Source organism: Canis lupus, chromosome 26 (assembly GCF_003254725.2).
Source record: "Canis lupus dingo isolate Sandy chromosome 26, ASM325472v2, whole genome shotgun sequence".
In the NCBI taxonomy this organism is placed as follows: Eukaryota; Metazoa; Chordata; class Mammalia; order Carnivora; family Canidae; genus Canis; species Canis lupus.
In genome coordinates this window covers 29,554,617-29,568,079 of record NC_064268.1, presented here as the reverse complement: position 1 = coordinate 29,568,079, position 13,463 = coordinate 29,554,617, and the positions used below count along the sequence as shown (strand labels likewise).

Below are 13,463 nucleotides of genomic sequence, written 5' to 3'. Positions count from 1 at the left end.
TGCATGTAGGATGCACTCAATGTAGACCCTACAAACTCAAGAGGAAGAATTGCCATGGGTTGAGCCATCAGGGCTCATAAAGAGGGGATGAGGCCAAGGCCAAACCTCCAATGGGGAAAAGAAGAGAGAAGAGTGAAACCAGAAGGCCTGGCATGGAGGAGGGAGCATCTGGCTAGGGCTCTCATACCAGCACAGAGGGAAGGCCATCTGGAAGGACAGTTTCAAGTTTGAAAGAAGAATGCTTCTTAGCAGGGGTAGAAAGGAAATAATCATCTTAGGAAGACTGTGGTGGCAGTCAGGGCTCTGGTGAGAGGACACCCACCCCAATGTCAGAATGTGATTTTCCACCTTATGGTAGCTATCTATGACCATGGCTCCCTCCTCCTCATGTGCAGACAGGGTCCACCCCTTCTTCAAAAGATTTTTGACTACAAAAGGAATATATATTTATTGTTAACAAAAATACACACGTACTGAAAGCTACAAAGAAAATTAAAATTACTCAGATAATCAGCTAACAACATCTATTTAACAAAACTCACTCAAGGTAACTGGATGACTCAGTAGGATAAGTGACTGCCTGCAGCTCAGATCATGATCCTGAGGTTCTGAGACAGAGCCCTGAGTTGGGCTCCCTGCTCAGCAGGGAGTCTGCTTCTCCCTCTCCCTCCCCTGCCCATTTGTGCTCCCTCTCTCTCAAATAAATAAAATCTTTAATTAAAACAAAACAAAACACACTCTGGACCACATGTCTTACTTGCTAACCTGCTCTTCTCATTATCAAAGGCTATGGAACACTTGCCATGTCATATTCTTTTTAAGATTTTATTTTATTTTTTTTTTTTTTTTTTTTTTTTTTTAATTTATTTACGATAGTTACACAGAGAGAGAGCTAGAGAGAGGCAGAGACACAGGCAGAGGGAGAAGCAGGCTCCATGCACCGGGAGCCCGACGTGGGATTCGATCCTGGGTCTCCAGGATCGCGCCCTGGGCCAAAGGCAGGCGCCAAACCGCTGCGCCACCCAGGGATCCCTTAAGATTTTATTTTTAAGGGGCACCTGGGTGGCTCAGCAGTTAGCAGTCTGCCTTCGGCTTGGGTCGTGATCCTGGGGTCCGGGGATCGGGTCCTACATCAGGCTCCTTGCAGGGAGCTTGCTTCTTTCTCTGCCTGTGTCTCTACCTCTCTCTGTGTGTCTCTCACAAATAAATAAAATCTTAAAAAAAAAAAAAAATTTATTTTTAAGTAATCACTACACCCAAAGTGGGGCTTCAATTTACAACCCTGAAAACAAGAGTCACATGCTTCACCAACTGAGCCAGCGAAGTGTCCCTCTTATGTCATTTTTTTTTTCTTTTGGAAGACGGATTTATTTTGGAGAGAGAGACACACACACACAGAGGGTGAGCATGATAGGCGGAAGGGCAGAGGGAGAGAAACTCAAGCAGGGAGCCTGACACCAGTCTCAATTTCAGGACCCCAAGATAATGACCTGGGCCACAGTCAAGAGTTGGAGGCTTAACTAACTGAGCCACCCAGATTCCTGACTCCCATGTCATTTTTAACAGCAGCCCTAAACCTACCATCCCTAGCTCCTAGAACAAATCTAATCCAGCTCCACTGCTGTCTTATCTCCCCCTGTTCTTCTTCTGACTTGATGTGGACATGAGCACCCTCACTGCCAACAGGCTTTGAACACTCTCCTGCATTTTGCCTTGGAGGAAATGCCTAAGGAAGTAGACATTTTAAGCTTACTGGAATAAAGAGTATTGCCAAAGGGCCTTCAGAAAAATGGCCTCATTTATGTGCTTCCAGTAGCAGTTTGTGAGGATGTCCGTTTGCCTGCGTCTTCCCATCATTGGTGTTAAGATTTTCTCCAACTTGGGGGGCCACCTGGCTGACTCTGGCAGAAGAGCACATGACTCCTGATCTTGGAGTTCTAAATAAGGTCAAGCCCCATGCTGTGTCTACAGATTACTTAAAAAATAAGGGGTACTTGGGTTGGGTGGTTTAGTTGGTGGAGTGTCCAACTCTTGATCTCAGCTGAGGTCTTACCTCCAAGTAGTGAGTTCAAGCCCTGTACTGTGTGGAACCTACTTAAAAATCAGTCAATTAAATCAAATCGAATCTTGGGGTACCTTGCTAGCTCAGTCAGAAGAGCATGAGACTCTTTTTTTTTTATTATTAAAAACTTTACTGAAGTAACAGTAGATTCACATGCAGTTATAAGAAGTAACACAGAGATCCTTTGTAAACTTCGCCCAATTTCTCCCAAATATAACATTTGTGTAACTATGGTGTACAGTGTCACCACGGGGATGTGGATGCTGATCGTCCACTCACCTCCTTCAGACTGCCCATGTTTCCTGTATTTATTTGTGTCTGCGTCACTGAAGCATGAGACTCTTGATCTCAGAGTCATAAGTTAGAGCCCCACTTTAGGTGTTGGGAGTACTTAAATTAATAAAACTTAAGGGATCCCTGGGTGGCGCAGCGGTTTGGCGCCTGCCTTTGGCCCAGGGCGCGATCCTGGAGACCTGGGATCGAATCCCACATCGGGCTCCCGGTGCATGGAGCCTGCTTCTCCCTCTGACTGTGTCTCTGCCTCTCTCTCTCTCTCTCTGTGACTATCATAAATAAATAAAAATTAAAAAATAATAATAATAAAAAAAATAAAACTTAAAAAAAAGAAAAGAAAGAAAGAAAGAAAAAAGACTTTTTCCAACTCTGAGGCAAGCACCCATCAGGTTAGCCCACTATCACCACAGAGCCATAGCAGGGCTCTGGTGGTGCTTGGGAATCCATGCGCTACGGCATTCTTGGAGATGCAGGAATCCCCATGAGGGGTTCAGACTGGGGGAAACGAGTGTTCAAGCAATTCAAGCACAAACTGGTAACTCTTCACAGAGCCTGTGAAGAGGAGGGAGGCAGCAGGTGTCCTGGTGTCCTGGAAGGGTGAGCAGGATGGGACTACAATGTTCCACCATGGGAGGGATTGGTCTCATGCAGGGGAACAAAAAGGATGCAGAACAGCCAGGGCCAAGAAAGAGCTGGGCTCCTCTGAGAAACCACAGGCAGCCCAGTATAGGGGGCTACAGACCCTGAAGGAGGGAGTCAAACTGAGATTTGAACCCAAGGCAGTGGGCAGCCACTCAAACATTCCCACCATCAACATGACTGAGGGCAGGGGGTGGAGTCCAAGAAGCAAGGATAGATAGCCTGAAGCTGAATGTGGCATGGGGTCCTTACGCTACTTGGGGGGCGCCTAGGTTAAGGCTGAGCATTTGCCTTTGGCTCAGGGCACAATCCCGGAGTCCTGGGATGGAGTCCCACATCGGGCTCCCTGCATAGAGCCTGCTTCTCCTCCCTCTGCCTGTGTCTCTCTGCCCCTCTCTCTCTGTGTGTCTCTTGTGAATAAATAAACTCTTTTAAATGTTTAAAAAAATAAACTATGCTACTTGGTTTTAGGATTTAAACTTTCCATTTCGAATTTTTTAAAGTTCATTACTATTCCTCAAAAAAAAAAAAAAAATGCACCCTCTGGTATGTAACCAACATTATTGCCCTGAGGAATGCTTTTAAGGGCACTCCCTTGCCCTGCATGACAGTGGCAGGGAGATGATCATGTGACAACAAGGGAATGTCTCACATGGGAGCCTGGACTAACCACATCCACCTTGTCATAAATGGCAGCAAGAGTTGGAAGACTTCTGGTCAGGAATGGATATAAGGGCTGTAGGTGTGATGGATGGGTGAGGTCTCTTACAAAACGGAGCTGGTGAGGCTGGGAGCCTAGCTATAGCCTGTGCGAAGGCCAAAGATCATTGGAGGCTTGCTGGCTGGCCCTTCTGCTACTGTTTGGGTCCCACTGACCCACGGGGAGTTGCTAAAATTGCCAACAGGATGCCCGCCAGCACCTGGCTTTGGTCACCTTCCAGCTGCCATCTCTCTGCTACGCCTAAAAAGCAGGACCTCGCTTTCAAAAATTAAAAGGCAGTTTGCCTCTTTTATCCTGCTTTGGTTCCGCAAGCATTCATTCGTAACATGCAGAGCTAACTAGAAGCAGCAGTGACCTCTCCTCTACACCTCAGTTTCTTCATCTTAAAAATGGAAGTAACAAATGCATCGACTAACAATGCAAGCGCGAAATCAATGAGCTAACATAGTCAACTCCTGCAGTGGGGATTCATATCAGTTGCTGTCGTTGCTGCTATTAAGAAAACCTTGACCCCAGAGCAGATGAGGGCCCACAACCCCTCAGGTCACTGTCACTCCTGGTCAAGAGGCAGTAGGGCCAAGGTTCAGGACTCTGAAGTCAATGGCTCCACAATCACTTCCTGATTGCCATCAGGGGAAGTCAGGCTTGGAGGAGGTCAAAGAGACAGGCCCCTGGCCTCCGGGAATGGACATAGTGGTGGCTTATACACAGAAGCCTGCAAGCCAGCCTGGTTGTTTAGATACCAACCAGGCTATGAAGAAAGCAGCAGGGCTCAGTACCTTCTCCACTGGAGAATAAAGGCCAGAATCACACCAGGAGGGCACAGGGCCGTTGGGAAGCCTAAGTGGAAAAGCCACAATCAAGGAAGGCTCAGCCGAGACGCCCTCGCTTCTGCTTGGAGGATAGAACATAACCCACAGGCAGAATCGAGACATGTAAGTTTCAGGGCACTCCCCACCCATCCTAAGGCCTCTCCAGGCCCTTGGAAGTTGCTCTTCAGTTGTTTGTTCTTTGTTCCTCATGGACTTTTTTGCTTTGTTTCATTATGTTTCTGGCTAAATAGCACTCAACTTTCTTCTTATGGTCTAAGCAGATAGCTCTGTATCTCCTAGGTCCCAGCCTGGAGCTCACATCTCCTTTGGGGGCTTCACCAGAAGAGGTGGTTGACCTGTCTGGCCTGAATCTGCTCTGCGCTCCCTGATCTCCTGGCACTCGAGTAAAGCCCTGATACACACTGCCCTTCCCCACCCCCCACCCCCAGATCTCCTCCCCTCTGCAATCTGTTCAGCTCAACAGACATTTATTTATTTCATGTCTATATGTGCAATCTGCTGTTCTGAGAGGTGGGAGGCATAAAAGTCTAAAGAATAAGATGGCAGAAAAATTTAAAAGAAGGGGAAGAACTGATTGACGAAGTCCTTTCATTCACTACTTACCTACCCTGTCAGGCATAGTGCCGGCTACTACAGATACATGCTTGTTCTCTAGGATCCCACATACCAGACATGTGTTCAACACTAACCCAGCAATCCCCCAGGAAAGCCCTAGGCCCACAAAAGCCAGGCTGAGAATTCTAAGGGGGGCATCCTCCCATGTGCTGTAGGGAGAGTGGATGTTCAATGAAGAGATGATTTGAACTCACCAACCGTGTCACAACTACCCTCCCCACAGGCTCCTTCAAGTGTCACGAATTCCCTTACCCAGGCTTGGGGGTTTTACCTTCACCTTCCAAGGCTCCTACTCCTGCAAGAACCTAGGGAGGAGGCATCTGCTAGGGCTCAGATGGAAGTCTTTTCATTTTTCCCCCCACCTTCCCTGTGAGATAGACTGGGCTATGGACTGGGCTAATGGACAGACTGGGCTAATAGACTCTAGCCATTTCATAGGTGAGGGAGATGACCCAGAAAGGTTAGGTACTCTGCCCATGGTCACTTGGTAACAAGTGGAGAAAGTTGGGGGTGGGGTGGTTGCAGAGCTTCACAATGCATCCTGGCACAGGTAGAGAAGACCACTGTAGTATGAGAGGGCGGCACACATACCCCTCAGAAAAATACTTCCTCTTGCACACTTCAACACGTGTTTTATATGCCAGGTGCCATGCTTCTTGGGACTGGGGCCCACGGGAAACTACAAACGGCTGAGATCCAACATATCAGCGAGTGACCCAATTAGGCAGGGTAGGCAAAGAAGGATCTGGAGTATTTAGTATTTAAGCAAACATCTAAAGTAAAGGAAGAGAAACTGGTCATAAATGTAGTGGAGGGAAGTCCACCCATTGCTGAATACCCTAAATACTTCATAATAACTTGTTTAAAAAGAGAGAACCGGGCAGCCCAGGTGGCTCAGTCGTTTAGCGTCACCTTCGGCCCAGGGCCTGATCCTGGAGACCCGGGATAGAGTCCCACATCAGGCTCCCTACATGGAGCCTGCTTCTCCGTCTGCATGTGTCTCTGCCTCTCTCTCTCTCTGTCTCTCATGAATAAATAAATAAAATATTTTTAAAAAATAAAAATAAAGAGAACCAAAAAAAAGAGAGAGAGAGAGAACAACAACAACAAAAAGAACCTGGAATGTTAAAAAAGCTGAAAGGTCAGAGAGGCTGGAGCAAACTGAGGGGATTAAGAGGTGGCTAGGCCAGGCCACGGTGAGGAGCTGGGAGAGTAGGCCATCTGGAATCTTGTTCTAATGCTGAGAAGTTCACAGACAGGTTTTCAGCAGGGCAGCAGAGAACAAGGGGGAAGGAGCAGTCCAGAAATGGGTCCAGATGTGGCAGAGGCAGTAAAAGGCTAAGAGGCTATACCAGAGAGTCCGCACAAGAGCTCTCCTAACCAGCCCCAAATCAAAATCACTTTTTTCTCATAGTAGCCAAGAGACTAGATTATCGGCCCCGTGATCTGAAGCACTGTTCTCTTAATAGATACTCAAGAGCCAAGTGGAGACAGTGAACCAGCTATCAGATGCTTTTCCTTCTGCTGAAACTCCTCAGTTCTTCACTATGCTTTCTTTACTTCCTCACTCATCTACACAAATTACTTGGGTTCTAAACATTTCCCAAGATATCCACCTTCAAACAACAGCATAAACACCAGAGGAAGTTAGACTTAACTCTGTGAACATAACAAATCAAGGCACCAAGAATCATGACTCTTCCAAGCGAATCCTGGAGAGAAAATAGACAAACCCGAGAACTGAGAGCACCAGATCGTGTCAGGCAATCTTTGAAACTGCTCATTCCAGCAGTTTCAAAGGGCTCCCCAAAGATGCCTATGCCCTAATCCCTGAAACCCGTCAACATGCTAGGTGTTACATGGCAGAAGGGACTTTCCAGCTATAATAAAATTATAGACTTTAAACAGGAACATCAGGGTGCCTGGGTGGCTTAGTTGGCTAAGCGCCTGCCTTCAGCTCAAGTCGTGATCCCGGGGTCCTGGGATCAGCCCCGCACCAGACTCACTGCTCTGAAGGAGGCCTGCTTCTGCCTCTCCTTCTGCCTGCCATTCCCCCTGCTTGTGCTCTCCATTAAATAAGTAAAATCTTTAAAAATAAATAAATACGGACATCATCCTGGATTATCTGAGTGGACCCAATCTAACCTGAGTCTTTACTAGAGAATGTTCTTGGCTGAAGTCAGAAAGATGCAATAGAAAAACCCACCCCTGTTGGAGGGGGCCACATAGAAAGTATGAGACCGAATGCAGGCCACCTCTAGGAATGAAGACTAAATAGTAAGGTCCGAGAACACCTTAGTCCTACAACTGCATTGAATGAATCTGGCCAACAACCTAAATGAGCTTGGAAGCAAATTCTACCACAGAGCCTCTAGGAAGAAATGCACACCTAACCAACATCTTGACTTCAGCCTTGCAAGACCCTAGGCAGAAGACTCAGCTGAGTCCACCTAGAGCTTACATCTACTGAAACTGCCAAGTAATAAATGTGTGTTGTTTTAAGCCACTATAGATGTGGTAATTTGGTACAGCAGCGAGAGAAAAACTAATACACAAGCAGCAATCTGGCAAATAAAGGAAAGAATACAGCTTGCCTAAAAGCAGAAGGAAGCTGAATTATGAAGTATCCAGAGAGTCCTTGGCACCCAGAGACTCTTCAATTACCCTCCTGCCCTCTGACTCTCCCCAATCCCCCAATTTCCTTTGATGGCAACTCAGTCTTCTGGTTCTATGGTTCTGGTTCTAAGGTCTTCCCAAAGAAAAATCTTTGCCCTAAGGGCTTTTCTTGCCAGAGCCCTGAAGTGGGTCATACCTCATGATTTCATCTATAGACAACTCCAGGGGATCAACTCCCCCAAACAAAACAAAACACTTCACTGATTCTGCAATATCTGCAGAATTGCCCCCAGACTATTCCAATAGCAGTGCCCAGAGCCACTAACTCTACAGTCCCCACGCCTTCCACTGTACTAAGAGGCTTCCCAGCATTCCATCCCACTTCCTTCCTTCCACGCTGCTGCATTCCCCAACCCCCCGCGCCCTCCCCCCCGGCATTCAGTTTAGTCATCAAGGACTGTCTATGCTTGCTCTCCCCTTTCTCTGGAATGGTCTTCCTCTTTCAGTTTCCACCACTGTCTAGTACAGGCTTTTATACTCTCTTACTAAGTCATTCCACAACCATTTTATGGAGCAATGTGACAGGCAGTGATCTAGCAGTAGGAACACAAGGATGAAAAATGACAGGTCCTCAAACCCCAAGAGTTCAAAACTCATAATGGCCTAACTGGCCTCTCTCTTCTGTTCTTGATCCATCTCCAGGGACTCCGGGAATCTTCCCAACTCTGGCATTTCACTACCTCAAAGCAGGCCACATGCCAAATACAGGCTCAACTCCTTAGCACAACACTCCCACTGCTAACATGTCAGCACCTGCTCACCCTCATTCCATTACCATCTCCTGAACCTCGTTACTCCTCAATCCCCAGAATTCAGCCTATAGCAATATCCTCCAATGCAGTGAGAGTTCATACTTCTCCACTACTCAGCTTGGAATGATGGCCTTTCACACTCCTACTTGTCTTTTTAGGGCACAATCTATTTGCCACCTACTCCAGAAGGCTGCTTCTGCCCTGCTCAAACTGTCCATTCTTCCTAGGAGAAAGAACTGCACCGCACTGCAACTGCTTCTTTATAGTAGTGCGTTCCCAGAGGGCAGGCAGGGGCTGTCTCAGGCGAATTTGTGGCTAGCACAACACCAGTAAGCTCAGTAAAATACTGTTGAACGAAACAAGCAGTGGGTGGTGAGGAGCTGGAGTTCCACTAGGTGAAGCCTAGGGCGCAGTGGCAGCCCCTGCATTGAGGGGTTCAGCAGCTGAAACTGGGGGGAAAAGGTATTAACCCCAGCTCTTCACTCCCTCCTCCCAACCGACGGTCGCTTCCTGACAGCCTCTTCTTGCCACCCTTAGCAAAATCCACACTGGGGCGGGACTGGGGCGCGGGGGAGGCAGGTTACCTTTAAGATTCTCCATCCCCCACCACCCACAGCCCCAAGGACTAGCTTCCCAACCTCATCTTCCACCCACCCCGCTGCAATCTCTCTCACTCTGATGTGCTTTTCTTAAAGACGAGTCACAAAACACCCAGATCTGCTAAAGCCGCCACGGGCTGCCCCCTTCCTTTTTCGAATTCAGTGTGATTCAAAGCAGGGGAAAGTCTGCAACCAAAGCACACAAATGACGAATGAGAACGCTCAGGACGATGACTCATAAGCCAGAGCTCGCTGGGTTTGCAGAGTTTGGCCCCGGGAAAGCTAACGAAGAGTCCATATCAGCCAAGAATGGAAAGGACAGCCGAGAGCTCAGCCGCGCCCTGGACTCACGCGAGCCCCGGGAACCTTCGGCTCTCGGAACCCCCAGGCCCCAGCGGGTCCGGCCGCCCTAGGTCTCCCGCGAGTCCCACCCGGGCCTCGCCCTCCGCGCGCGGGAGGGCTAAGGGGGGAAGGTCCGGAGATTTCGCCCTCTAGCCCAGCCCCTACTCACATTTGACTGACCAACTTCTGCCGGAAGGCGGTGCTCCGCCAATCGGTCTCCTGCCCGGAAACGTCCATACCGGTCCCTCCGCTCCCACCGCCCGCGTCCCGCTCCGCCGCCGCCGCCGCCGCCTCTACCGCAGCGCCAGGCCCAAACCCGGAAGCCGTCGGAGTCGCCTCCCCGCGCCGGAAGCCGAACGGGGATTGTGGGAAATGGAGTCGCGCGCAGGGACCTGTGGGAAATGGAGTTTCGGGACCGCTCAGAGCGACTTCTCAGCGGCCTCCCGCTTACCCCAAACCATGGCCCCTCCTCTAGCGCCCCTACCGCGCGGGACGGGAATTCCAGGTGCTCGGGGCTGACCCGACCCGGTGTGGAAGAGCCATGGCTGCATAGTACTCCTGGTACTCCCTGCAGCCGGCCTACCCTGGCCACCTGAATCTCTTGTGACCCATACTCTCTGCTGGCCTCACCACCAGCATGAGATCTGCACCCTTCGGCCAAGCTGCTGGCAAGTCTACAGCGGATGCTATGGAGATTGTTTATTTATCACATATTTCGCAGCACCTACTGTGGGCCAAGTACTACGCCAAAGTGATCTGGGCTCTGCTTTCCCACCACTACCTTACAGCGCCACATCCAAAGTGTGACCACATAGACTTCGGTCACTGCTTCTTTCTGCTAGCCTTTTGGATCTCATATCCCACTGTATTTTGTAAAGGGTGGTGATAAAAGGAGCCTAAGCCACATTTATTTAATTCCGGACTTGGGGCAGCACCAGGTGGCTCAGTGGTTTAGCAACGCCTACGGTCCAGGGCGTGATCCTGGGGACCCGGGATGGAGTCCCACGTCAGGCTCCCCGCATGGAGCCTGCTTCTTCCTCTGCCTGTGTCTCTGCCTCTCTGTGTGTGTCTCTCGTGAGTAAACGAAATCTTAAAAAAAAATTCTGGACATGGGCAATCTTGCTTGGCCCAACAGCCACGTCCCCGTTTGAGCACAGTCCAGATCCTTGCTTGAGGCCTGACGGCACACAAATTTGTTGGGTGGAGGTGGAGGCAAGTGAGCTGGAGGTGGGATGCAAGGGGGTGGGAGGAGCCAAGGATACTTTGAGGATTATCAGAGTTCTGCTGGATGGAATCTATGTGGCCCTTGTCTGTGCCTCAGGGGTTTTGGGGTGGGGGGTAGGTGGCAAAAATCCTAAACCTAGATGGTTCCCAAGTGCCAAGTGAGCAGTCACCAACATGGGCCTCAAAGAGTGTGAGTGGGCACCGACTGGTGTCTGTGAAGTGCCAGACCCAGGCTAGGCTATGAACACCCTTTGTCTGTGTGTCCCAGGCAGGAGCTTGGGATAGGGGGATGCAGTGTGGAGCACTGAGAGAGAGAATGTGAGCAGGTTCCCCAGAGGGGCCCCTCTTGCCCACAGGGTTTCAGGCCTTGTGTTGAGAGCTTTTCATGATCTTCAAACTTTTTGTTCATTCTCTTAAAAATACGTTTTAAAAACTCTGTACTTAGGATGATCAACTTGTCCTGGTTTGCATAGGACTCTCTGGGTTTTATCTCTGAAAGTCCTGCATCTCAGGTCAAATGGCATGATTGATCACCCTATCTATATTCCTCTTGCACATTTTTAAAAACTGGGATATAATTTACCTCTTTAAAGTATACAATTCAGGGGATCCCTGGGTGGCGCAGCGGTTTGGCGCCTGCCTTTGGCCCAGGGCATGATCCTGGAGAGCCGGGATCGAATCCCATGTCGGGCTCCCGGTGCATGGAGCCTGCTTCTCCCTCTGCCTGTGTCTCTGCCTCTCTCTCTGTGTGTGTGTGCGTGACTATCATAAATAAATAAATAATTAAAAAAATAATAAAGTATACAATTCAGGGATGCCTGGGTGACTCAGTGGTTGAGTGTCTGCCTTCAACTCAGGGCGTGATCCTGGAGTCCCAGGATCAAGTCCCCTATCGGGCTCCCCATAGGGAGCCTGCTTCTCCCTCTGCCTATGTCTCTGCCTCTCTCTCTCTGTGTCTCATGAATAAATGAATAAAATCTTAAAATAAGTGTGCAATTCAGTGCTTCTTAGTATTGTTCACCTACTCATAAGGTTGTACAACCATCACCACTCTTTTGCACATTTTAAACTTTTTTTTAAAAGTAGACTTCACACTCACCATAGGGTTTGATCTCACGATCCTAAGAGCAAGAGTCACATACTCTACCAATTGAGCCAACTTGCACATTTTAGGTTGACATCTAAACACTTTTCTAAATACCTTCCCAATGATATGATTGCAGTGTATCCTATATTGTATATGGGCTTCAAGTGCATTTTGTTATTTAGATCCTTGGCTCTGCACATTCTGTTCATCAATTTATTGGTCTCATAATTTCACTGGCAAAATCCGTCCTCAATGTCAAACCCTTTGGCAAATGAGACTCCCTGGAGCTCTGGAAGAAAAGGGTGGACTTCATATCATGCCCAACCCAATAGGGTCCCCAGGACATCTCTTCCCCTCTGCACTCTGGTTTTGGAAGGCTGATAGAGCCACAGACACAGATTCACAGACAGACAGAGGCTGGGGCCTGTCAAGAGTTTATCATTGGGATAAAATTAAGTTCTACACCCTTTAATGTTTGCTCCAGAGCTCTAGTTCTACTTGTCCCTTTGTTTGGGGCCCAGAGGTGGTAACTCATATGGCAATGGTCTTTGGTTAGAATCCAAATGGGTGACGAAGGAAGGAGAGGAGGTAGAGACAGCCACAGACCTCTTAGCCTAGGGAAACAGGACGACCAAGAGAAGATGGATCCTGAAATGGACCTGCACTCTCTCAACACCTATAGACCTTCCCCCTTCCCTGGGACCCCAGTGTGAAAGTGGATGGTTTAGATCCTGAGGATGAATGATGGAGGAAGCTGAAGCCATGCCCATGCTTGACCTGTATCCCACATGACTTGAGAGTGATTAAGTCTCTGTCCTCCTGGTTCTTGCAGGCTACCTTACCATGGATCCACTAGTGATCCACTGGTCACACATTTTGTGAATATCATTCTGGGCCCTGCAGGAGCTGGGAGCTGGAAGCATCTGGGGCAGATGAACTTCTTTCCCTCTAGGGAGCCTTGCACATACTCTTTGAGCCTCCGTCTCTGTCTCCCTTCAAACTCACGTGAGGATTCCTCTGATTCCACTCCTTGCTTTGGTAATCAAGTCCATGAAAGGTGATCATCTGCCCCCCCCCTTCCACCCCAGCACCTGCTCAATATAACCCCTCTACTATGTTTAGCCTAGAGCCTGCAATCAATTCTGTGTGTGGATGGCAGGGCTGGTGTGTGTGTGGGGAGCAGTGGTGATTATTTCTCCTAAAAACAATACTTGGAAACTTGAGAAGGACCAAACATTATAAATCCTATCATTCAGAGGCTGCCATCGTTTATATTTTGATAAATTTTCCATCTTTCCCCACCCACCCTTTAGTTTAAAAAATACAAGTCATGGTGTAGATGCCATTTGATCCTGTACTGTAAACCTAACATCATACCATAAGCATATCCCCAAGTATTAACAATCCTTTAGTAACTGGAATTTTAATTTATATTATAAAACCACATCATGGGCAAGTCTATGTAGGACCAACTGTAACCAGTGTAAAATGCATTTTTTAAAAGATTTTATTTATTGAGAGAGAGAGAGAGAGAGCCCAAGCAGGAGGAGGGGCAGAGGCAGAGGGAGAGAGAGAATCTTAAGCAGATTCCATGCTGAGTGCAGAGCCCTATGTGGGGC

The 13,463-nt window shown here is 48.5% G+C and overlaps 1 protein-coding gene across 2 annotated transcripts in view; it reads right to left on the bottom strand.

Moving 5' to 3' along the window:
• Positions 1-9,862, bottom strand: part of MED15 (mediator complex subunit 15) — a 68,950-nt gene extending 59,088 nt beyond the window's left edge. For both annotated transcript variants that reach the window (XM_025474897.3, XM_025474898.3), the window contains exon 1: positions 9,703-9,862. In XM_025474897.3, coding sequence (XP_025330682.1) covers positions 9,703-9,770 — 68 coding nt within the window. In that variant the 5' untranslated portion in view covers positions 9,771-9,862. The remainder of the gene's footprint in view (positions 1-9,702) is intronic.
• Between the last annotated feature and the right edge of the window lie 3,601 nt (positions 9,863-13,463).